Consider the following 25,193-nt stretch of genomic DNA (forward strand, 5'->3'; position numbering starts at 1 on the left):
TCTGCTCCTCTGATGCTGCTTGGTCTGCTGTGTTCATCCAGCTCTACACCTTATTATCTCACATATTGGTGTTTCCTGTCTGCACACACCCTTCATAAAGGCTCTGATTGAAAAACACTCAGTCTGCTCATCCCCAAGCATTCTGGGGCACGCCCAGCAACAGCTACTTGCATTCACGTAGCACCATTGATGTGGTTACCCAGCCATTTTGTGGGGAGCATTATCAGATTTTTAAAAAAAATTGTCATAGGGCCAAAGATGGGCTCGTCAGGACAGACAGTCAAAAAGTGTGGTCAAACACACCCTGTTTTCAGGCTGTTCTGAACAGAGGAGGCAAGGGTGGAGGGGTTCAGGGAGGGAATTCCAGAGCTTGGGGCTCAGGCAGTGTGTTGAAGGTCCTTATCAAGTCGTGCTGTCTGGGTCAGATTTGAACTCAGTCCGAGGACATGAGGCATCAGTGACCAGAACCTATTTAGTCTGCCCTTCGAATCATGCACACGGGGAGTGGATTAAAATCTATTTTTATGTAAGGTTATCAGCCCAATCTGTTTATCCTTGGTCGGCAAAGTGAAGCTCAGGAGCCTGTTGAACATAATAAAGAGGAACAATAGACTCAGACTGTACTGAAGCCCCTAATGCTACAGTGTTGTATCTGTTTTGTATCATGTTATGCATAGAATCCGTACAGTGTGGAAGCAGGCTATTTGGCCCCCTGAATCCACACTAGCACTCTGAAGAGCATCCCACCCAAACCTAAACCCATTACCATGGTAACCCTGTATTTGCCATGACTAACCCACCAAGCCTACACATCCCTAGACACTATGGGTAATTTAGCATGGCCAATCCACCTGGCTTGCACATCTTTGGACTATAGGAGGAAACTGGAGGACACAGAGGAAGTGCAAACTAAGCACAGGCAGCCACCTGAGGGTGGAATCGAACCCAGGTCCCTGGTGCTGTGAGGCAGCAATGCTGACCATTGAGCTATTGAAGCTCCCATTCCTCCCTCCCTCCCCTTTCACTCTCAATATTATCATCATCATTATAAGCCAATTTTTATTCAAATGTCACTCTTTTGTCACCTAAAAATAATATCCCCCCTCTATAAGACCGTAAGAAATGGGAACAGGAATAGGCCATTCGGCCCCTCCAACCTACTCTCTATTCAATAGGATCAATTCTAATCTGACATTTCTCAACTCCATTTTCCTGCAATTTCCCATATTACTCTTAATTTCCCAGTCTGATCAAGTTTCTATCTCGAAGCAATGTAGGTTGTTTAAATTGATGAATTGATTAAAAGTGATTAAACACTTTTGACAGATCTAACTGTTCAGAGCCATGCATGTATTACAGAGAAAACACCTTCCTGGTTCATCTCCTTCCACTATGCATATCCACCTCATCTCCGCAAGGTACCCTGTACCTACCTGGGCCATTCCCCAGGTCAGAGAAAGCTGCTCAGGGAGGAGGCCTGTGGGAAACATAGAAAATAGGCCAGTCAGCCCCTCAAGCCTGTTCTACCATTCAAAATGAACATGGCTGATTATCCAACTCAGTCCCCTGGTCCGGCTTTCTCCTACTGTTGCTAGGTGTTACTAATGTGATGTTGTTAGATTCCCTCCCATCTACTTTCTCTCCCCTCTGTCTCTCTCCCGCTCTCCCTCTATCTCTCTCTCTCTCCCCTCTCCCCCTCCCCTTCCTCCTCTCTCTCTCTCTCCATCCCTCTCTCTCCCCCCTCTCTCTCTCTCCCTCCCTCTCCACCCCTTTCTCTCTCTCTCTCTCTTTCTCTCTGCACCCCTCTCTCTGTCTGTCTGTCTGTCTCTCTTCCCCCGCCCTATTTGAAAGACATTTGGATAAGTGCATGAATAGGAAAGGTTTGGAGGGATATGGGCCAGGAATGGGCAGCTGGGACTAGTTTAATTTGAGATTATGTTCAGCGTGGACTGGTTGGACCAAAGGGTCTGTTTCCATGCTGTATGACTCTATGATTCTATGCTCTGTGCTGTACCCAAACCAGACATGTTTCCCTGTCAGCACTAATGAAATATTCAGCATGTTGACGCATGTGATGTCATAGAATCCCTGGAGTGCAGGAAGAGACCAATTGGCCTATTGAGTCTGCAACAACCGTCCAAAGACCATCCCACCTAGACCCAGCTCCCATGGGCTTTTTATTACAGCTAACCCATGAAAGCTGCACATCATGGGGCCGTGTCCCAAGGCCAATCCACCTAACCTACACAAGCTTTGGACCATGGGAAGAAACCAGAGGAAACCCACGCATACACACACACGCAGGGAGAACATGCAAACTCCACACAGACAGTTGCCCAAAGATGGAATCGAACGTGGGTCCTCGGCACTGTGAGGCAGCAGTGCTAACCACTGTACTACTATATGTCATAATGCCAGTGTGCCAGTCTCCTGGCATTTTGAAATCACCATTTAAGCTATTGAGCTCATTGCCAAACCAAACATCCACACATTTTGTGTTGCCCGCTGTCTTTTCTTCCAGGGTCAGATGAGAACCTTCTGGAAGTCTTAGATGCTAGCTGTAACAAGGTGGTTCAAGGGGTAGTAGACCTTTTCTGGGGCCACTGCCGAATGTCCCAGCACATTGAGGGCAAAGTGTATGGTTTTTCAAAAGCAAATTCCTTTTCTTAAAATTTGAGCCCTCAACACAAGTTAAAGGCCAATCCTGAGGGCAGTTGGCATTTGCAATTCTAAACCTTGACCAATTTCCTGCCCTCTGCATGACCTCTCTACCACGTCCTGTACCAACTGGTCAGAGAGCCCCCTTCACACATAGAATTGTCCTTGGTCAATAATCGACCTCTGATGCTTGATTGAATGGGAAGAGAGAGTGGGGAGGAGGGAAGCAGGATTGTGCGGACCCCTTAGTTTTGAGGAATGTCAAACCCAAGTCCAATGGTTCTGTGAAAACAAAGCATTGTCCCTTGTGAGATTGAGTGCCACACAGCCAAATAGCTGATGCTTTCATCTCCACTGTGTTGGATTAGCGAATAATTGCTGGGAGGCAGTGTAGGACACAGAGAGGAAGAAAGATGCACCAACACCAGCATCCTCAACCAGGCCAATATCCCCAGCATCGTGGCACTGACCTACCCTTGATCAGCTACGATGGGCTGGGCACGTCATCCTCATGACCAACACGAGACTCCCCAAGCAGTTGCTCCACTCCCAGCTCCAAAATGGCAGGTAAGCCCCAGGTAGACAGAGGAAGCCCTTCAGTGATACCCACAAGGCCTCACTGGCGAAGTGCGGCATTCCCACCGACACCTGGGAATCCCTGGCCCAAAACCGTCCAAAGTTGGGGAGCGTCCGGGAAGGCATCGAGCACCTCGAGACTTACCATCCTGGGAGAAAGGCAGAAGCCAGGAAAACAGTGTAAGAAGCGCGCTGCCACACCAACGCCCCACCCACCCCTTCCTGTGACCACCTTCTGCCCCAAGTGTAACAGAGCCTGCGGTAGCCCCAGTGGTTTGTACAGCCACCTACAGACTCACACTGAGAGTTGAAGAGAGTCATCCTCACCTGCAAGGGACTGCCAATGATGTTGATGATGATGATGACAATGATGATGATGATGATGATGATGACGATGATGACGATGATGATGATGACGATGATGATAATGATGATGACGATGATGATGATGATGATAATGATTTTGATGACGATGATGATGACGACGATGATGATGACGATGATGATCATGATGATGATGATGATCATGATGATGACGACGATGACGATGATGATGATGATGATGACGATGACGATGATGATGATGACGACGATGATGATCATGATGATGATGATGACGATGATGATGATGATGATGAAGATGATGATGGTGATGATGATGATGACGATGAGGATGATGATGATGATGACGACAATGATGATGATGACGATGAAGATGATGATGATGATCATGATGATGACGACAATGATGATGACGACGATGAAGATGATGACGATGATGATCATGATGATGATGATGATGACAAGACACTGATTTGCCTTGGCAGCGCTGGGCCAAAGGAGGAGAAACATCTACACAGGGTTTCTGCTCCTGACGGCAGTCTACAAGCTGTGGTTTGTAGGCAGGATTGACCTCGATAGCGGTAACCCTTTCTGGGTTGAGTCAGGAAGGAGGGAACTTTCATCTCTGTAGCACCTACTACAACCCCAGGATCATCTCAAAACACTTTGACCAGCCTGCAAAGTGGTCCCGGAGTGCAGTCGGAAACGCAGCAGCTAATTCCTGGGAAGATCACTGCAGTCATGTGCTCAAAATGGGGTCAACTGTTTTCATGATGTTGGTTGAGGGATGAATTTTGACAGAAGCTTCACCTGCTGTCCTTCGCAATCACACCACAGCATCTCTCATCGTCCAAATTTCACCAGAGAAAAGAGCCCGTGCGACAGTGCAGCACCCGCTCAGGTCAGGAAACACGGCCCTGCATTTATATAGTATCTTTCATCACCTCAGAACATCCCAAAGTAGTTTGTTGCTGTTATAATATAAGCAACACAAAAGGCAGATGTAGTGGCATAGTGACAATGTCGCTGGGCTAGCAATCTAGAACGCTGGGTTAACGTGCTAAGAACAGGGGTTCAAATCCCTCATGGCAGGTAGTAACACTTGAATTCAGCTAAAAAGCTAACCTGGTGATGACCATGTAACCATTACTGACTGTCATAAAGGGCCATTACATTCACTAATGCCATTTAAGGAACGAAATCTGCCACCCCTACCTTGTCTGGTCTATACATGACTCCAGACTTGCTGCAACTTGGCTGACTCTTCATTGCCCTCTGGACATTTACAGCTGAACAATAAACACTTGCCCAGCCAATGATGCCCAGAGGAATAAAAGATGCAGCAAGATCCCACAAACTGTAGTACAAGCACATAAGCTGATTTGTTTTTGTAACGTTTGGGGATTAATTTGGCCTGCATTGCAGTAGCAGCTCAGACTCTGGACCCAAAATGCTGACGGGGTCTTTGAGCCACAGTCCTTGCTGATGTGCTTCTCACTGAGCTACAGCTGGCACGACTGTACCCTGTCTGAGTTCAGTATGGACAGCTTGACTGAAGAAAGTGTACAAACTCCTTACCAATGGGTAACCCCCAGCTAACTGCCTCAAGGCTAACAACTTCCAGAACAAGGGCTAAAAGCTGATAGGAAACAACAAGGAAAACAATCATAGATACGTAGAGTCAAACATGGGGTCTACAGTACAGAGAGAGGCCCTTTGGCCCATCAGGGTGTACACCAGTTAAAAACAACCACCTAACTATTCTAATCCATCTCTTTGCATATATCCTTATCCTTGCAAGCGGACATCTTAATATTTCTTAGATATTAACCTCTACAGGCAACAAGTCCGTCACTGTTTGAATTTAACCTATTTTTCCCTAATCAGCCTCCTCACAAATGTTATTTACGTACCTCTGGAGCAGGTGGGATTTGAACCCAGTCCTTCAGGTCCAGGGGTAGGGACACTACCACTGCACCACAAAAGGGCCCCATCATTGTTAGAATTTAACCTGTATAATCGGGAGGATGATTGACGATTGATTGGTGATTGATTCACCTCCTTATCAACACGTGACTGACCTTCCGAGCCAAGAAGACAGTAAAACCTGCTAACTCCTGACAACACACACAATTTCCTTTCATTCAGAAACATTGGAAAATGCCAAGGTTTAAAAATGCAAGAGTGGAAGGCATTAAGAAAATAACCATGACCTAACACTGAGTTTGAGCTGAGTACTGTAGGTCCTTCAAGTCGTATGAACATACAAACAAGGAGCAAAAGGAGGCCATTCAGCCCCTTGAGCCTGCTCTGCTATCCAATAAGATCTTGGATGATCGAATTGTAACCTCAACTCCACACTCACTCTTTCCCTGATTAGCTTTCACCCCTCCTACTTAACACAAAACTATCCATCTCTGCTTTAAAAATATTGAGGGACTCTGAAAATTGCGTTTTTGGGAAAAGAGTTCCAAACACTCACAACCCTCTGAGAAAAAACAATTCACCTTATCTCTGTTCTCAATGGGCAATCCCTGACTCTAGATTCTCCCAGAAGAGGTACCATCCTCCCCATATGCCCCCTGACAAGACCCCTCAGGATCTTATGTTTCAATCAAGTCACCTCTTAATCTTCTAAAATCCAGCTAATACAACCCAGCCTGTCAACGTTTCCTCATAAGGCAATCTTTTCAATTCAGGTTTTAGTCTAGTAAACCTTCCCTAAATCACCTCCAATGTATATACATCCTTCCTTAAATAAAATGGCTAAAATTACTACTCTGGATGTGGTCTCACCAGTGCCCTGTATAACAGAAGCTACTACTTTGTATTCAATTCCCCTCATTATAAATAACGTTCTATTTATTAACTCTCCAAATTACTTGCTGTACCTGAAAACTCACCTTTTGCACACAGATCCATCTGCATCTCAGAGCTCTGCAATCTCTCACCATTTAGGTAACACTCATTTTTTGTTCTTCCTTCCAGAAATGGACAATTTCACATTTTCCCAGTTTGTACCCCATTTACCAGTTCTTGCAAATTCACTTAACCTGTCGATATTTCTCTGTAGCCTCCTTACATCCTCTACACAAGTTCCTTTCCCATCTTTGTGTCATCAGCAAATTTAACAACCGTACCTTTGGAACCTTCATCTAAGTCATTTATAGAAAGTGCAAAACTTTGAGGCCCCGAACTGATCCTTGTGTCTTGCCACTCATCACCAACCAGAAAAATGACCCATTTATGGCTACTCTCAGTTTGCTGTTAGCCAGCCAATCCTCTGTCCAGGCCAATACATTTTCCCTTTTCACCATGAACTTTTCCACAATAACCTTTGAAATGGCACATTATCAAATGTCTTTTGGAAATCTAAGAACAGCACCTCCAATGACTTCTTTATTTGCACAGCACGTTACTCAAAGAACTCCAATATATGATACGGAGGTGTTGGTGTTGGACTTGGGGGGGGACAAAGCCAGAAGTCACATGACACCAGGTTATAGTCCAACAGGTTTATTTCAAATCACAAGCTTTAGGAACAGTGCTTCTTTGTCAGGAGTTCTGGCATTGTCCAATGGGGAGAGAGTTCGAGCCCAGTGCAAGGAGAGAGATTGAGCCCGGTGTGGGTGAGAGATCGAACCCGGTGCAGGGAGAGAGATCGAGCACAGTGCGGGAAGAGAGATCGAGCACAGTGCTGGGAGAGAGATCGAGTTCAGTCTGTGAGAGAGATCGAGCCCAGTGCAAATCTGCATGAAAATCTTGCCCCTTAGGTCCCTTTTAATTATTTCCCCTCTCACCTTAAATCTATGCCCTCTGGTTTTGGACTCATTGTCCAATATATAAGTTAAACATGATTTCCCTGCCACCAAACAATGTGGATTCCAACTGACTGCCTTTAACTTATCAAAGTGCCCTGCTATATAACCTTTTTAATAACATGTTCTAACATTTTCCATATGGCGGGTATTAAACTGCAGTTTCCTAATTGCTGCATCCCTTTTTTGAATAAAGGAGTTACAAACTAGTGGGATCTTCCTGAATCTAGCAAGTTGTGGGTAATTATGCTTCAAAAGCTTCAACAATCTCACTTGACACTTCTTTTGAGACCTTAGCACAAAGTCCATGAGGAGCAAGGCATTTGTCAGTCCACAGTTCCAGTAATTTGCACAGTACCATTTCCATGGTGATTGTAATTTTACTGAGTCCTTGCCTCTCTCCTATCTCCTGATTTATGGCTGCTTCTGGGATGTTACTTGTATCCGCTATAGTAATGCAAAATACCTGTTCAATTCATCTGTCATCTTTTTATTTACCATTACTAATTCCCCCGGCTCAAGTTGCGAGAGCACTAAAGCACAATTTGCTAGCTCTTTTCCTTTTAAAATATTTATGGAAACTCTTACGATCTGTTTTTAGGTTTCTGGCTAAATTTATCCTGTACTCTAATTTTTTCTTCATTAATTTTTAAGTCAATTTTCGCTGTTTTTATATTCTGTCCAATCTTGTGATCTGCCACCCACCCTTGCACAATTAGAAGATTTTTTCTTTTATATGTCTTTAATTTTTCTAGTTAACCACAGATGGTGAATCTGTCCCTTGGAATTTTCCTTACTCTATTCTGTGTATTCTGAAATACTCCCTTAGATGTCTGCCACTGCATCCCTGTAGGCTTATCCTTTAACTTAATTTGCCAATTCACTTTAACCAGCTCTGCTTCGTTGCCTGTACTTAAATTTTTAAAAAGTAGTCTCAGACTCACCAGTCTCTATCTCATTACTGAATGTAAAGCGTCTGTGGAAAGAGAGAGTCAGAGGAAGAAATGGTGGGTGACAGAATTAAAGTTTCAGGCTGAAGTGGTAAATGTTTGAGATGGAAATGGTTTTAAGCAAGAGGAGATTGGGATAAAGGATAAAAGTCTGTGATAGAGTGGAAGGCAAGCGAGATTAGAGTTAGTAGCACAAGTGCTCCCTGAATGGTTGCAGCTCAGAGGGATGCCATTTGGCCCATTGTATCAGTGCTGGCTGTGTACCACATCGACTCGATTAGTCCCACACCTTTCTCCTTACGGACCCGCAATCCTTTCCCTCTGGCTAACGCTCCAATTGTCTTTTGAATTGGATAGAGACTGATTGTCTCTATTACTGTCTTGGAGGTGCACTCCAGCTCCTAACCCACTCACTGGGGTAACCTAGTCTTTCCTCTTGACATCATTGCTTCTCTTGACAATCACCATGATTGGTTCTGGATCCTTCCAGTGAACAATTGGGAACAATTTCTCCCTATCCACTCTGTCCAGACCCATCATAAGCTTAAATACCTCAACCAGCTCTCCTGTTCACAGATTCCCTGTCTGTTCAGCCTATCCAACTAACTGAATTTCCTCATCCCTTGAGATATTCTTATGAATCTTTTTTGCACTCTGTGTACTGTGTTCACAGCTTTCTGAGAGGGTGCTGCCTGTCCTGAAAAAAATCTTCTGACTTGAGGCTGTTGAGTGATTTATACAGGTTTACCATAAATCCCTTGCTATTGTATTCAATGTCTCTATTTTTAACACCAAGATCCCATGACTATTTTCTTGACTGCTACCTTCAATGATTTGTCGACATAAACTCTAGGCCTCTCTGCTCCTGTCCCCTGCTTTAGAATTGTACCCTTCATTTGATATTGTCTTTCCTCATCCTTTCTATCAAAATGGATCAGGTCACCACCATCAGCGTTAAATTTCATCCATCACTTGTCCGTCCTTACCAGCAGCAAGTCTATGCCTTTTTTGAAGTTTAACGCTATCCTTCTCACAGTTCTGAATACATACAAGTTTTGTGTTGTGTTGAAATTGTGTCTTGTACACCCATCGTCAACATACAATAAGTAAAGCAGAGATCCAAACACTAACCAGTAGGCAACCCACCATTACATATAGCCTCCTCCAGTCCTTCAAAATCCCTCTCTCTCCTGTCATTCAGCACTGTTCATTTCCATGCTGCTCTGTCACCTTTATTCCCTGTACTCAAACGTTGCTGCTAAGGCTGTTCAATGACATCCTTGCAGATGCCTTTTGGATGCTTGTGCATACCACATCCATTCTATTAACCTCATCAAGCTTCCTTATCATCCAAATAGGTTTTCCTTAACAAATCCATGCCGACTTCCATAAATTAATCACATTTTTCCAAGTGATTGTTAATTTTGTCCCAAATTATCATAGAATATAGAACAGTCCAGCACAGGAACAGGCCCTTCACCCCACCATGTCTGTGCCAACCATGATGCCATTCTAAATTAATCCCAAGCACATTGTCCCCATCCCTCTATTTCCTGTCTGTTCATAAGTTTGTCTAAATGCCTCTTAAATGTTGCTATCATCTCTGCTTCCACCACTTCCCTTGGTAGTGTATTCCAGGCACCTACCACCCTCTGTGTAAAACTCTTGCTTTGCACATTTCCTCTAAACGTTCCCCCCTCTGACCTTAAACCTATGCTCCCCTAGTATTTAACATTTCCACTCTGAGAAAAAAAGACTCCGTTTATCCACCCTATCCGTGCCTCTCATAATTTTATACACTTCTGTTAGGCTGCCCTCAGCCTCCGATGCTCTAGTGAAAACAATCCAAGTTTGTCCAACCTCTCCTTACAGTTAATACACTCCAATCCAGACAACATCCTGGTAAAGACAAAAACAAACCCTGCAGATGCTGGAATCCAAGGTAGTCAAACAGGAGGCTGGAAGAATACAGCAGGCCAGGCAGCAACTGGAGGAAAGGAGCTGTCAATGTTTTGGGTTTTTCCTCCAGATGCTGCCAGGCCTGCTGTGTTCTTCCAGCCTCCTGTTTGTCTACTTAATATCTTGGTAAACCTCTTTTGCACCCTCTCCAAAGCCTCCACATCCTTCCTATAATGTAGTGACGAGAACTGCACACAATAGTCCAAACTAAATTTTAATACAGCAGCAACATGACTTGCTTGTTTTTATACTGAAAGCCCTGACTGATTAATGCAAGCATGCTGTACACTTCTTTACTACCTTATCCACTTCTGTCCCCACTTTCAGGGAGCTATGGACTTGCAACCAAGATCCCTCTGTATATCAATATTGCTAAGGTTTTTGCCATTTGCTGTATACTTTCCTCTTGCATTTGGCCTCCCAAAATGACACTTGTGCAAATTAAACTCCATCTGCTTTTGGTCCAAATTTGCAACTGATCTATATCCAGCTGTATCATTTGACAACCTTACTCATTATCCAACTCACAACTCCACAGATCTTCAAGCCATCCGCAAACTTACTTTCAAATCATCTGCATTTTCATCCAAATCATTTATATACATTACAAACGATAGAGGTCTCAGCACTGATCCTTGTGGAATACCACCACTGGTCACAGAGCACGAGTCAGAAAAACATGCCTCGACAATTAGCCTCTGTCTTCCATGACCAAGTCTATTTTGTATCCAACTCACCAACTCACCATACATCCCATGTGACTTAATCTTCTGGACCACTCTAACATGAAGGACCTTGTCAAATGCTTTAGTAAAATCCATGTAGACAACATCCACTACCCTACCCTCAACAATCATCTTTGTCTCTTTCTCAAAAAAAACTCAATCAATTTTGTGAGACAACAGCTGCCCCATGCAAAGCCATGCTCACTATCCTTAATTAGTCCATTCTGTTCCAAATGTAAGTAAATTCTGTCCCTATGAACCCTTTCCAATAATTTCCTTACCATCGATGTAAGGCTCACCAGTTTATAATTTTCTGGATTAACCCTGTTACCCTTCTTAAACAAAGGAACAACATTGGCTATTCTCCAGTCTTCTGGGACCTCACTTATGACTAAAGAGAATACAAAGGTCTCTGTTAAGGCCCCAGCGATCTCTTCCCTTGCCTCCCTCCATATCTTGGGGTAGATCCCATCAGGCTTATCCAGACACCCAATGTGCCCTTCTTCTTCATATCAACATGACCCAGAATAACAACATACCCCTCCCTGATCTTATCATACACATCCCTCTCCTTAGTGAACACTGATGTGAAGTACTCATTCAGGATCTCACCCACTTCCTGTGGTCCCATGGGTAATTTCTCTTCCTATGCCCTTGAGTGGACCTATCCTTTCCCAAGTACCTTTCTGCTCCTAATACATAAAATGCCATGGGATTCTCCTTAATCCCACTTGCTAAGGACATTTCATGGGTTCTTTTAACCCTCCTAATTCCTTGTGTAAGTTCTTTCCTGCTTCCTTTATGCTCTACAAGAGCCTTGTCTGATTTCAGTTTCTTAAACCGTGCATATGCTTCCTTTTCCTTTTTGACTAAACTTTTAATATCTTTTGTCATCCGGGGTTCCGAATCTTGCCATCTCTAGCTTTCATTTTAACAGGAATATGCTGGTCCTGAACTCTGATCAAGTGGCCTTTAAAAGACTCCCACACGCCAGATGTGGATATACCCTGTAATAGCCACTCCCCCCAATCTAATTTCTCCAGTTCCTGTCCAATACTGTTGTAATTAGCCTTCCCCCAATTTAGCACTTTCACCCAAGTGAATGGTCTTCTCCTTACCCATAACTACCTTAAAACTTATGGAATTATGATCACTATTCCCAAAATGCTCCCCCACTGAAAATTTGATTACCTGGCCAGGCTCATTCCCCAGTACAAGATCTAGTATGGTCCCTTCCCTAGTTAGACTGTATACATATTGTTTCATGAAACCTTCCTGGATGCACCCAACAAGTTCTGTCCCATCTAAGCCCCCGGCACTAAGTGAGTCCTCGTCAATACTGGGGACATTAAAATGACCCACTACAACAACTCTTTTTACATCTTTCTATGAATTGCTTTCATATCTGCTCCTCTATCTTCCACTGGCTATTGGGATGCCTATAATACAATCCCATTATTGTGATTATACCTTTCTTATTCCCATATGGCCTCATGGGATGAACCCGCCAAGATATCAACTTAGTATCAATTCTACAAATTTCCCCACTGTTGAGGTTAAACTATCTGTTTTGTAATGTTGTGATTAATCTTAACACATATCTCTTTGAATATGGCTGTAATAATTGCAATTCTCCAGACCTCAGTCATCAGCCCTGTATCCAAAGGTTGTTAAAAAAAAATTGTGGCCAGCATCTCTGCAATTTCTATCCCTATTTCTCTCAATGCATCTTAACTGGTCCTAGTGATATTTAACCTTTAACTATCACTTATCTAATGGCTACTCTTTGTCTATTTTTAGCTTTTCCAATGTTTTCAACTATCTGGAGAATCTTCTTCGTTGATAAAAACAGATGCAAAGTTCTCATTTAATACTAAACAAAAACCAAAAGAACTGTGGATGCTGTAAATCAGGAACAAAAACAAAGTGGCTGGAAAAGCTCAGCAGGTCTGGCAGCATCTGTGAAGGAAAAAAACAGCGTTAACGTTTCGGCTCCGGCGACCCTTCCTCAGAACTCTGAATCCGTTCTGAGGAAGGATCACTGGACCCGAAACGTTAACTCTGTTTTTCCCTTTACAGATCTGCCAGACCTGCTGGGCTTTTCCAGCCACTTTGTTTTTGTTTCTCATTTAATACTTTGGGGAAGCCTGCTACCTCCATACATCCCTTTTTAGGCCTCCTCTTGGTTCCATTCCTCCAGTTTAGATATTTTTATGTTGCTAAAAGACTTTTGGACTCCCTTTCATGTTAGTTGCTGGTATCTTCTTACACTCTCTATTTGCTTCTCTTATTTGTTTCTTTCACTTCCCCCCAAGCCTCCAAGATTGAGTTTGATTCTAAGTTGTTGATGGGGCAAGAATAGATAAAGAAAGAGCAAGCGAAAGAAACAGAAAGAGTACCTAACGCAGGCGCACCGCTGTTTAAAAGCAAAAGGAAAAGAAACTTGAAATATGCAAAGGAAATGTAAAAACATAGCGACAAAGATTATGGTCTGCAGTTGAACTCAATGTTGAGTCCAGAAGGTTGTAAAATGCTGAAAAATATTTCAATTACTTCCTGATCTTTACTGTAGATTTCCAACTTCTGCAGTATTTTGACTGTATCATTCAAAGTCCAGCTTTGGGAAAACTGAATTGCTTGAAAACTAAGGTCTGGGCTCCACCCTCAGAGCAATGACTCAGTCATCTGTTCGTTCATTCATTCATTTATTCCACCACGCACATACCATCCATGCATAACCCTCCAAGGATAGAACGGATTCGTTAGGCTTCGATGGTCTCTATAATTTTATTCAATAGGAATGATATTTTACAACATTTGTAGACCAAATTCAGGTACTGAGCTGTCAGTCACACAAACACTAATGTCCAGGATACTGTGTTTTCTGATGGACCGTGTGGATTTCTGGTTCACAAGCTCAGACCTGAGTCAATTGTAATGTTTTATGATCAACACTTACCCCATTTATTTCCAGTTTGATTAGTCGTGCCGTTGTCAATATTTTCTAACCAACCTGCTCAGAGATGTTATAACGCACCTCTGGAGCATGTGGGAGCTGAACCCTGGCCTCCTGGCTCAGAGGTATGGACACTACCACTGCACCACAAGAGCTTGTAATCATGCTAGCATAAAATAAATTAATTTCTGTTGTTTTTTGTTCTTGTCCAGTTCAAATGTTAAAAGCAAAGCCAGGACTTTATCTGAATACCACTGTGACTCAACACAAGTGTATGTTTGTTCTCTTACAGGCTGTCACCTCGAGCTGTTCCTGATGTTGCTTGGATTGGAGTTCCACATTTCAGTCTCTTGCCCCAAACACTGTGTGTGCTACCCTTCCCCGATGACTGTCACTTGCCAGTCGCATGGCTTCACCTCAATCCCAGAAGGAATTCCAGCCAACAGCGAGAGAATTTTCCTCCAAAACAACAGGATAACCCTTCTGTTGAGGAACGCTTTCAGCCCATCCACAGTCACCCTTTGGTTATATTCCAACAACATCACTTTCATTGACCCAGAGGCCTTCCATGGATTCAGTCTCCTGGAGGAACTGGACCTGGGGGACAATCGGCACCTGAGATTCCTGGATGCGGAGACTTTTGCTGGCTTGGAGAAGCTCCACGCTTTGCACCTCTACCGCTGTGGCTTGACATTTCTGCCCAATGGAATCTTTGAAGGTCTTCATAACTTGCAGTATCTCTACCTACAGGACAACCATATAGAGTACCTTCAGGATGACCTGTTTCTGGAGCTGGTGAACCTCACACAGCTCTTCCTGCACGGGAATAAGTTGTTGAGTTTATCCCAGAACACCTTCAGAGGTCTGGTCAACCTAGACCGCCTGTTGCTCCATCAGAACCGGATTCATTGGGTGAACAAGCGAGCTTTCCATGATCTGCGTAGGCTTGACATCTTATACTTGTTCAATAACAGCCTGAGCTCACTTCCTGGGGAATGCTTGGCAGAGCTCGGATCACTGCAGTACCTCAGGCTCAATGGAAATCCTTGGGAATGTACCTGCAAATCCCGATCCTTGTGGGAATGGCTGCAGAGGTTCCGGGGAACGAGCAGCAGCGTCATCTGCGAGTCGCCCAGGGATCTACAAGGGATCGACTTGAAAGTCCTATCTCCCCTGCTCTTCAAGAACTGCACGGCCTCGGAATCACTCAACCAGATTCGGACCCGGCAGCAGCACCCCCATCATGGGTTGGCACCGGGGCACTCCTCCCGGGGCCTGGCACCGGGACCGGAGCACGCCGCGACCGGCCGCAACGGCAGCGGTAGCCAGCGGGACGACGAGGCCAAGGACTACCCGGGTGAGGGTGCACCGAAGAAACCAGCGGATGGGGCATGGGGCAGCGATTACCTGCCTGACCCTGGCCAGAGGCCGCAGACCATTCGCCCGTTCCCGCCCAAGCGCAGGCCCCGTGTGAAGTGCACCCGCCGTACCCACTTGGAGCCCCCACCTGGGATCCAGCAGCCGGCCGGGAATGGCAGCTGCCCCTGCCCCAGGCTCAGGTGGCTCCCCCTGCTGGCGGCCCTGGTCCTGGTGGTACGTTGAACCCATTAACCACCTCCCACTCCCAGCCCAACCCCCCCCCCGACCCTTGACCCCACCCCACCCTCCGATCCACCCACTCCAGTAATGAAAAGGGCAAAAACTTTCTAACACTGCTGCCAATCCAGTAGGGACCAAAAAAAAGGGAAAAAAAAACAAAAAAAAGTCAATTTTTAAAATTATAAGTGATTAATACTGTGCTTAGGCAGACCACGGAGATTGGTGGATGGCATTATTGTTTCGGACGATTGGAATATAATTGGAAATCATCGGAATAACAGTCCCAGTGGAGATGAATCAATAACAAGGGGATGATGTGGCTAAGGACTACCTACAAAAGCAGCAGGAGACGAGTCGGAGGGAACGCTCAGAGGTCATGTTCTAATGAAGCATCTGTTTGACATTCCTACTGCCAACTGTGCCCCCCACCCCCCATGCCCAACCCCGGGAACAGCCCTAAAACTCTTGGATCGCACCATTGCCTTTCTGGAAGGATTCATCCCTCTCATCGTCAGGAGGATGAGTGTGACAGTCGCTGAAGCAATGATGGCTCCAGAGACGGTTTCCCGCATGGGCGCGGGCACATTCCTCAAACCACCCTAAAACAAAGCTGGCATCGGCCACCTCCTCATGAGGTTCCATGGTGGTAAGATCCCAGCTGAATAATATGCATTGCATAATCACCATGGATGATCATGGTCTGGAACCCAGAGCTTATTTCATCCAAGTACCAAAATCTGGAGGCCAGATAATTGTATGAAACAATTTGTATCGGAATAATTTTTTTTCCAAATCTGTCTAACCTATCATTTGGACAATGGGAAGCCCTTATATAGTTGACGTAAATTAATTTCCGGAAATATGTGTTTACAGATTATGTTGCTACCCTGGTACAGCTTTCGCTAAGGTGTTTTCTTTTCGTTCTGTCTCGAGGAAATTGTTGATGCTTTCCGCACAAGCCATGGATCAAGATAGGATGGACACAGGAGTCTGTGCTGTTTTAGTCCAACTCACTGGCTTCTGCTTTGTTCCCCCTTTCTCTTCCCCCCCCCCCAACATTTGGGTGGTGGTTGCCAGGAGTTGAGCGGAAATGAGACGCTATCCATTTGGTGTTCAGGATGTGGCTCCATTTGATGGAGGGGGCATTAAGACCTCCCCATTTATTTTTGTTTCTGTACTAAATGTAAATTTGTTGTACCTGAATTTACAGAATTGCTTTAAATATATATCTATACAAAAAAAAACAAAAAAAACTTTCCTTTTGGAAGAGATCACGGTAACAAATGCAGTATCCCTTTTTGTTCAGCTATCTAAACAATTAAAAATGTAAATCTGTTTTGCTTCTTTCAGCACAGTGGTGTTCCACAAGTCCAAAATGCTTCGTTTCAGTGGGGTTGGGGGCAAGGGGCAAACCCTCAGTCTTGGGGCATGAAGGGGACTGGATTTCACCTCCCTGATTACCTCCTCCAAGTCTAATGACCTCCCCTCAATTCAACCCTTCAGATCTATTGCACCATTGGTATTCATTCAATCATTACCATTTGTTTTTCATTTTGAAGACGCCCTTCCATTCTAAGTTGGCTGTTTAACATTTCAGGCACAGTGATATCCCACCAACTGTACTAGATTGGAGATAATGAGCGTGGAAGAATGGGTGAAGGGTTGCTGCTGGGTGCATTGGGTTAAACGTTCCTTGTTCTCACCTCTCCGAGTGATGCTCAAATTCAAGAAAAAATCTTGCTCTCCTCCTACCCTCTAAGGCTCCATGTGTAATGGGGTTAGGCAGACTCCAAATAGCTCAGTCCACTGTCAAGGTCTCCTCTTCCCCCCCACCTCCCAACTTGGTGCGTGTTGGTATTTTCAGCAGGCAGACTATGACGACCAAATGGCATAGGAAGATGGAAGAGCTCATGTTGGTGCAACAGGAGGGATGTTTCTCTACGACTGGGTATAGTAAGTCATTGAGGAGAGCAAGAGAGAGTCTTACGCTATGCCTTAACATCCTCTGACCATGTGAGAGTGCTCAGTGTTATCAGGGACAGCAAGCTCTGGTCACCCTTCACCTTTCCATAAGTGCATTGGATTACTTGAAATGAATAGCACAGAAGCAGGCCATTCAGCCCAACAGGTTTGTATAGTGTCAATATTTTTTCATTCATATGTGGGATGTAGGTGCCACTGGCTAGGGCAGCATTTATTGCCCATTCCTAATTTCCTGGGAGAAGGTGTTAGTGAGCTACCTTCTTGAAACACTGCAGACCACATGGTATAGGTGCATGGACAGGGCAATCAGGGAGGGAGTTCCAGGATTTTGATCCAGCAACAGTGAAGGAACAGTGATATCATCTCAGGTCAGGATGGTGTGTGGATCAGAGGGGAATTTGATGAGTGGTGGTCTTCCCATTCGTCTGCCAGCCTTGTCCTACTAGAGGTTACAGGTTTGAAAGGAGCTGTAACAGGATTCCTGATGAGTTACTGCAATGTATCTTGTAGATGGTACACGCTGCTGCTACTGAGTGTTAAAGGTGAAGGGAGAGTTTACTGAAGCTGGGGTGCCCATCTAATGGACTGCTTCGTCCCAGATGGTGTATGTCCCTCACAAACCTCCTCCCACCCACTTCTCAGTTCACTATCTCAGTGTAACCTTTCCCCCTCTAATTTATACACCCTAAACATGTTTTTGTTTTCTGCTGCACACACAAGAGAGTGCTACAAATAACAATCCTTCCTGGGTAACAAAAACAGGGATAAAAGCTTTTATCGTCCAGCAGTAACAATTCTCATAAATAACCATCTTCACCTGAATTAAGGCAATAGAAGAAAAATTTTAAAATGTTACCCCATGACAGCAATGCTTTGATGTTTATTTGACGGTATTGAAGGATTTTAAACTTTGAAGAGGAGTTTTCTTCACCAGATTAAGCAAGGACTGTTAACGTTGTGCAGCACATCCCTTCCTGATTTCACTTATCCAGTGAAAAACATGAATTACCATCTAATTAATAAACTGTTTGTACAGCACTCACCAAATAAAATGGTAGCACAAAATGATAGCCTTACCTAATTTTTTTTACTGCTTATACTGTTCTTTTTATATAAACAAAAGACTGCAAAGTGCTACTGGGCAAAGTATATAATTTGTACATGGGAGAGTAGGCCCTTTAGCTGAGCCAAGCCTGCTGCCAAACGGTACGTTTTCTGATATCTTAAAAACTTTCGGGATATGAAAGGTTTGTTTATTTTCATTTTTGTAGCACAAATTGTTGCACAGAGGTTAGCTCTCGTAGCAGAATGCTTTTGCTTTGAAGAGCTCAATTTTGGCGGCTTAGCAGGCAAATGGCAGTAGATTAGTTTAGGATATCTGGTCGGCATAGATGAGTTGGACTGAAGGCTCTGTTTCTATACTGCACAGCTCCATGAATCTATGACTGATCCCCCACCCCCATCCCCTCCCGTCTCCTCGTTGTGATTTGCACAGTAATGAAAAGGCCCTGATCTTCATAGAGTCATAGAATCCCTACAGTGTGAAAACAGGCCCTTCGGCCCAACAAGTCCACACCAACCCACAGAGCATCCCACCCAGACCCATGCCCATATAACCCACCTAATCTACACATCCCTGAACACTATGGGTAATTTAGCATGGCCAATCCACCTAGCCTGCACATCTTTGGACTGTGGGAGGAAACCGGAGCATCCGGAGGAAACCTACGCAGACACGGGAAGAATGTCCAAACTCCACACAGACAGTCGCCCGAGGGTGGAATCGAACCCGGCGCTGTGAGGTATACTCTACGTCAAGGGTTAAGGCTGGGAAAGGGTCTGAGCATAGTTCATGGGTTGTGGGCATCACTGGCAAGGTCAGAATTTGTCACCTGCCCCCAATTGCTCTTGAGTTGAGTGGCTCATTCAGCCACTTCAGGGGAAATATGAAGAGTCAACTTTCCAAAGGAGGCATGGCCCAGTGTTGGTACCGTTAGACTGTTAACCCAGATACACAGGTAATGTGCTGCAGACCTGGTTTGAATCCTGTCATGGCAGATGATGAAATTTTAATTAAATCTGAAAAATAATCTAAATTAAAAGTCTAGTGATGACCATGAAACCATTGTTGATAGCCAGGAACAATCCCATCTGGTTTGCTAATGTCCTTTAGGGAAGAGAACTGCATCCATACCTGGTGACTCCAGGCCCACAGCAATGTGATTGACTGTCAACTGCCCTCTGGGCACTTAGGGATGGGCAAGAACTGCTGTCTTGACCAGTGACATTCCATGAATTAATAAAAATATGTTGGATCTTGAATCACATGTGGACCAGATCTCATAAAGTTGGTGGATTTAACTGAAGTAGATACCATTTGATGATATTTTATGAGTCCCCATTATATTCCTGGTTAATTAATTGAATTGAAATTGAGCCAATCCTGGAGGGATTTGTACACAGATCTGCAAAGCATTAGTCTGGGCTAATGGATTACCAGCAATAATATTACCACACCACCATCAATGTCATTTACAGACGACTAACCTGCCTACACTCATATAGAAAGGCCAATCGGGAAAACATATGGAATATTCTTGGATCGGAAGAGAGAAACAAATTTGTGAGGATGAGAAATAACAGGGAAACAAACAAGATTCTGACCAAGTTCGATGGAGTAGTAACGGAGAGATTTTTACACCTGGCTGGAGGGTGTTGAACGCAGGAGAACTGTCTCAGTTTAAGGGTGAATCATTTAGGACTGAGATAAGCAGATATGACTTGGCTATGAATCATTGGAATTTTCTACCCCTGTGCATTGTGGGTGCTTCATTGCTGAAAATGTTTAAGGCTGAGAGAAACAAATGTTTGGCTTCTTTGGGAAAACGGGAATGGCGAGACATTGGTTGAAGCAGCTGATGAGATGTGAGAATATTGAATGACACAACAGGATTGAGGGACCAAACAGCCTCCAATCATAGAATCCCTACAGTGTGGAAGCAGGTCATTCGGCCTGTTGAGTCCACCACAACCCTCCAAAGACCATCCAGACCTACTGCCCTACCCTATCACTCTGCATTTCCCATGGCTAATCCACTGAGCCTACACATCCCTGGACACTATGGGCAATTTGGCATGGCCAATCTACCTAATTTGCACATCTTTGGATTCCTACTCCTATTTTGTATGTTCTTACAGAGATGGAGTGGCACATTGTTTCAGCTGACAATGCATTTTGTGCCTCGTCCAGTGAAGAATCGAAAGAGATACTTTAATTGCTTTGTCTGTAACTTTTGTTGCAGAGTTAAACCGTCACTGTCTTACAGCAGCTAGGACCACCAAAAGTGAAATATTATAGAATCACCAGAACACTCAAAACATCTCCAAAAGTAACTTCTCATTGAAAACCAGGCAAATAAAAACATTAAGACAAATTCTGTCTTAATTTCTGCAAGATTTCCAATTTTCAATTTCAGTTGCGAATTGTAAATCAATTTCACAATTATTATAATGCAAGTTTCCTTTGAGCAATCAGTGTTTCAAATTTTGCACTCCATGAGTGAGAGAGAGTGAGATCAATGTCATAAATAGAAACCGTTCTTCAATAAGTGCAACTTGGCACAGATAACTGAGAGTTTTAATAAGGTAGCTCCCTACTGACTAATGCCACTGGCATGGCATGGTGGCTCAGTGGTTAGCACTGCTGCCTCACACTGCCAGGGACCTGGGTTCAATTCCAGACTTGGGCAACTGTGTGGAGTTTGAAAGTTCTCCCCGTGTCTGCGTCGGTTTCTTCCAGATGCTCAGGTTTCCTCCCACAGTCTAAAGATGTGCAGGTTAGGTGGATTGGCCGTGCTAAATCGCCCACAGTGTTCAGAGATGTGCGGGCTAGGTGAGTTAGCCATGGGAAATGCAGGGATAGGGTAAGGGGAGTGGATCAGTGTGGGCTGAATGGCTTATTTCCACACTGTAGGCATTATATGATTCTACTCGCTCTAAATATTGAAGTTGGTTGACTCACAGGGCAGAACTCCCCTTGGTGCTTGGTGTTTACTCAGTATGTCAGCAAGCCATCAGTGGCTCATCTGAGCATGAGGCAATCAGATCTCTTCAATGGGAATCCAATGTGCTCCTCAACCAGTGTTGCATCACCTGACATTAACCAGGAGCAGGATGCCTCTCCTACCCCACACCCATTCTGCCCTCGCTCACCCCAGGGCTATGGAAGACTGTCACAGTGCCCAAAAACTCTCCTGCTCAACCCAAAGTGTCCTCCAATGTTTGGGACTGGGACTTCGGCACAACACCTGAAATGGCTGAGGGCAGTGGGCTGGGGAATGCCTGCAAGCCTGGCACAGCAACTGGGCCCAGTGCTGGTATTTCAGTGTTGCCTGCCAGGATCTAGACAGCGATAGGCACACATTCATCCACAACTGGGAGCCAGGGGAGTTTAGACACAAGGCAGTCTTCTGAAAGTCTGGATCTGCCACCTGGTGTGGAGTCAAACATGTTTGTATCGCTGGGGAACCACACTGTGCTGTTACATCTAACTTGTCTCTGTGTCTTCAATGGCACTATTAAACTCCCTATGTGCACTGAATAAAACATGTACCATAACACATTTGACCAGTATATTGTGCTAGTGGTCTATCATTGCCAGTGTTTTATTCCTTTAGCAATTTCCATTGCATGTCCATATTTGCTCCTCTTCATTGTCAAAGAACTCTGTAGCAGACCACAAGTATCTCTGGTTTTGGATCTAGGGGTTAAGACAGGACTGGGGAAACTTGTACCTTATGCTGGCCACTCATCACATTGTAATGCCCTTGATCTGCAAGATCACTTTGAGATCGGTTGCTGTTTTGGCACGAAGTGGGCAGAGCAAGATTCCACAGAGATCCATGAGGTGAATTGATTTTTTTCTTCATTCACGGGATGTAGGCATCACTGGCTAGGTCTGCATTTATGGCCCATCTCTAATTGCCCTGGAGAAGGTGAAGGTGAGCTGTCTTCTTCTAACTACTGCAGTCTATGTGATATAGAGCTACCCACAGTGCCATTAGGAACAATTGGTGACTTTATGTGGTGGTATATTGGATGAGACAAGGAATGTTGATCAGGATTTTTCTTGCTCTTCTGTGAATGGCATCCTTAGCATCTACAACAACACCCAGAGAGAGGATGTGATGGGTGGATGGGGTTAATCAGATTAATAAACGACCTGAAGCATGACTCCCTCCAAGCATATCGAAACAAATTTACTCCAGACAGATTGACTCAAGGTCACTCCAGGAGACATCAACAAAACTAGAAATATTCCTTTCCGTCTCTAGAATAGAGTTCAAATAAAGTTAGAGACAGAGAGCACAAAGGTAATCTTCTCCCAGTCGAGAGCTGGAAACAATAGGGATTCACTCTCCATCAATGACCTTCAGTAAATTTAATTCCAGGTCACATTTATACAGTGTGTGGTTGTGCTGGCAAAAGAAAAAGTTGTGTTGAGATTTCACGTTAGTGGATCCTGGTACCAATTCTTGCATTAAATGCTTCTTATACAGAGATGGACGTGAGGAGAATATGTTTTCTCTCTGAGGGGTGTTACTTTGTGGAATTCTCTTCCCCAGAAAGGAGTGGACACAGTGTCACTGAATGTTTTCGAGGCTGAGTCAGATAGATTTCTGTTAGATGAGGAAGCCCAGGGTTACTCAGGGGGCAGACAGGAAGTGTAGCTGAAAACATAATGTAATCAACAGGAACCAAAACAGAAGTTGCTGGAAAAGCTCAGCAGGTCTGGCAGCATCTGTGAAGAAAAAGATCAGAGTTAACGTTTCGGGTCCGGTGACCCGAGGTTCTGAGGAAAGGTCATCAGACCTGAAACGTTAACTCTGATCTTTTCTTCATGGATGCTTCCAGACCTGCTGAGCTTTTCCAGTAACTTCTGTTTTTGTTCCTGATTTACAGCATCCGCAGTTCTTTCGGTTTTTGTGTAATCAACATGATCTGGTTGATTAGTGGAGCAGGTGTGAAGGGCTGAGCTTCTGAGCTTTATGTTCCTTGTATAAGTTTGAGCAAAGGACACCTAACTTTAGTAGTAGAGGGGTCAGTTTTTGTTCCTCTCGCCTGGTTTAACGGGACAGTAAGAGCATTAGAACGGGGTGTGAGGACTAATCTAATATAAAACAAAGAACTGAAGTGGCTGAAGACCTGAAACCAAAGCACAAAGTGCAGGAGAAGCTCAGTAGGTCTGGCAGCATCTGTGGATAGAGAAACAGTCAACGCTTCGAGGTCCAGTGACCCTTCCTCAGTAGCTGGGAAAAGGTGGCACATATGCTGAAAAAGGAGGGGATGGTGTTGAAAAGGAGTAAATGGACAGATGGAGATGGAACCTAGAGAGAAAGAAAGACACAAAAAACAGAAATTGCTGGGAAAGCTCAGCGGGACTGGCAGCATCTGTGGAGAGAAACCAGAGTTAATGTTTCAGGTTGAGTGACCCTTCCTCAGAACTGATGGTAGCTAGGGAAATGTTTTCCTAGCTACCATTAGTTCTGAGGAAGGGTTGCTCATCCTGAAACGTTAACTCTGATTTCTCTCCACAGATGCTGCCAGACCCACTGAGATTTTCCAGCAATTTTTGTTTTTGTCCCTGATTTACAGCATCCGCAGTTCTTCCAGCTTTTATGGAGAGAGAAAGACAGGCAGACCCAGAGATGGGTGACGGTAAGTGAGAGATGATGGGGACAGTGAGCAGCTGTGCAAAAAGCAGCCTGTATCAAGACAAGGCCTGCATGTGAGGGTGGGTAAAGGACATAGAGGGAGGTGTTACGGCTGTAAAATTGTTGAACTGGAAAATGAGTCCTACTTAACCCTGGAAGGATCTATTCCCACTGCATGTCCAACATCCTGCCTGTCTCTCACAATATACACTCTGTTCATTTTGGAAATGGATGTCTCATGATGTAAGTAAGATCTCATTTGGCACCTTAGGTTGGGAGCAGTGGAATCTTGCCCCGCACACTGTCTGGAAAATTCTGTGGGCTGTGGAACCAAGAAGGCCCAACTACAAGTAAGTGTTGATCTCATTTTGCTCATCTCTACAATGACTGAGAGCTCAAAGAATCCCAAGTCTTTAATGGTTTCAGCTGAGCTATTACAACTGACTATTATAACTCTGAACAGCTACCAGTATGATCTTAAAACAGATCATAAAATATAATGAGAAGCGAATTACTCGTAATTTGCAGATTCTAAAGCAGGGTTAATCTCTGCTGCCTCACAGGCATTGAAGCATGAGCTCACTAGAATGATACCAAGATTTCAAGGTTAAATTGCAAGGAGAGATTATAGAAACCAGGCTTGTATTGCTCAGAATTTAAAAGATTAAGGGTCGATTTGATCAGAATTTTCAAGATATTACAGAGAATTGATAGTATAGATGGAGAGAAACAATTACTGTTAGATTAGGGAGTCTAGTACTAGTCTAAACATTGGACACACGAATCTGATCAATATTTCAAAATGTGAAGGGTAATAGAAATTTTACACTTGCTTCCACAAATGGAAATAAGTCATCTGTCAATTGTTAGTTTCAAATCTAAGATGATAAATTGAAACATAGTACATAGTCCCA

At 44.3% G+C, this 25,193-nt stretch overlaps 1 protein-coding gene across 1 annotated transcript in view; it reads left to right on the forward strand.

Annotated features, from left to right (window-relative positions):
- The window catches only part of rtn4rl1b (reticulon 4 receptor-like 1b), a 79,596-nt gene extending 64,010 nt beyond the window's left edge, over nt 1–15,586 (forward strand). The window contains exon 2 of the mRNA XM_048612339.1: nt 14,197–15,586. Within this exon, the coding sequence (XP_048468296.1) occupies nt 14,197–15,586 (1,390 nt within the window). The remainder of the gene's footprint in view (nt 1–14,196) is intronic.
- Nucleotides 15,587–25,193: the final 9,607 nt, after the last annotated feature.

Source organism: Rhincodon typus, chromosome 26 (assembly GCF_021869965.1).
Source record: "Rhincodon typus isolate 14 chromosome 26, sRhiTyp1.1, whole genome shotgun sequence".
Lineage (NCBI taxonomy): Eukaryota > Metazoa > Chordata > Chondrichthyes > Orectolobiformes > Rhincodontidae > Rhincodon > Rhincodon typus.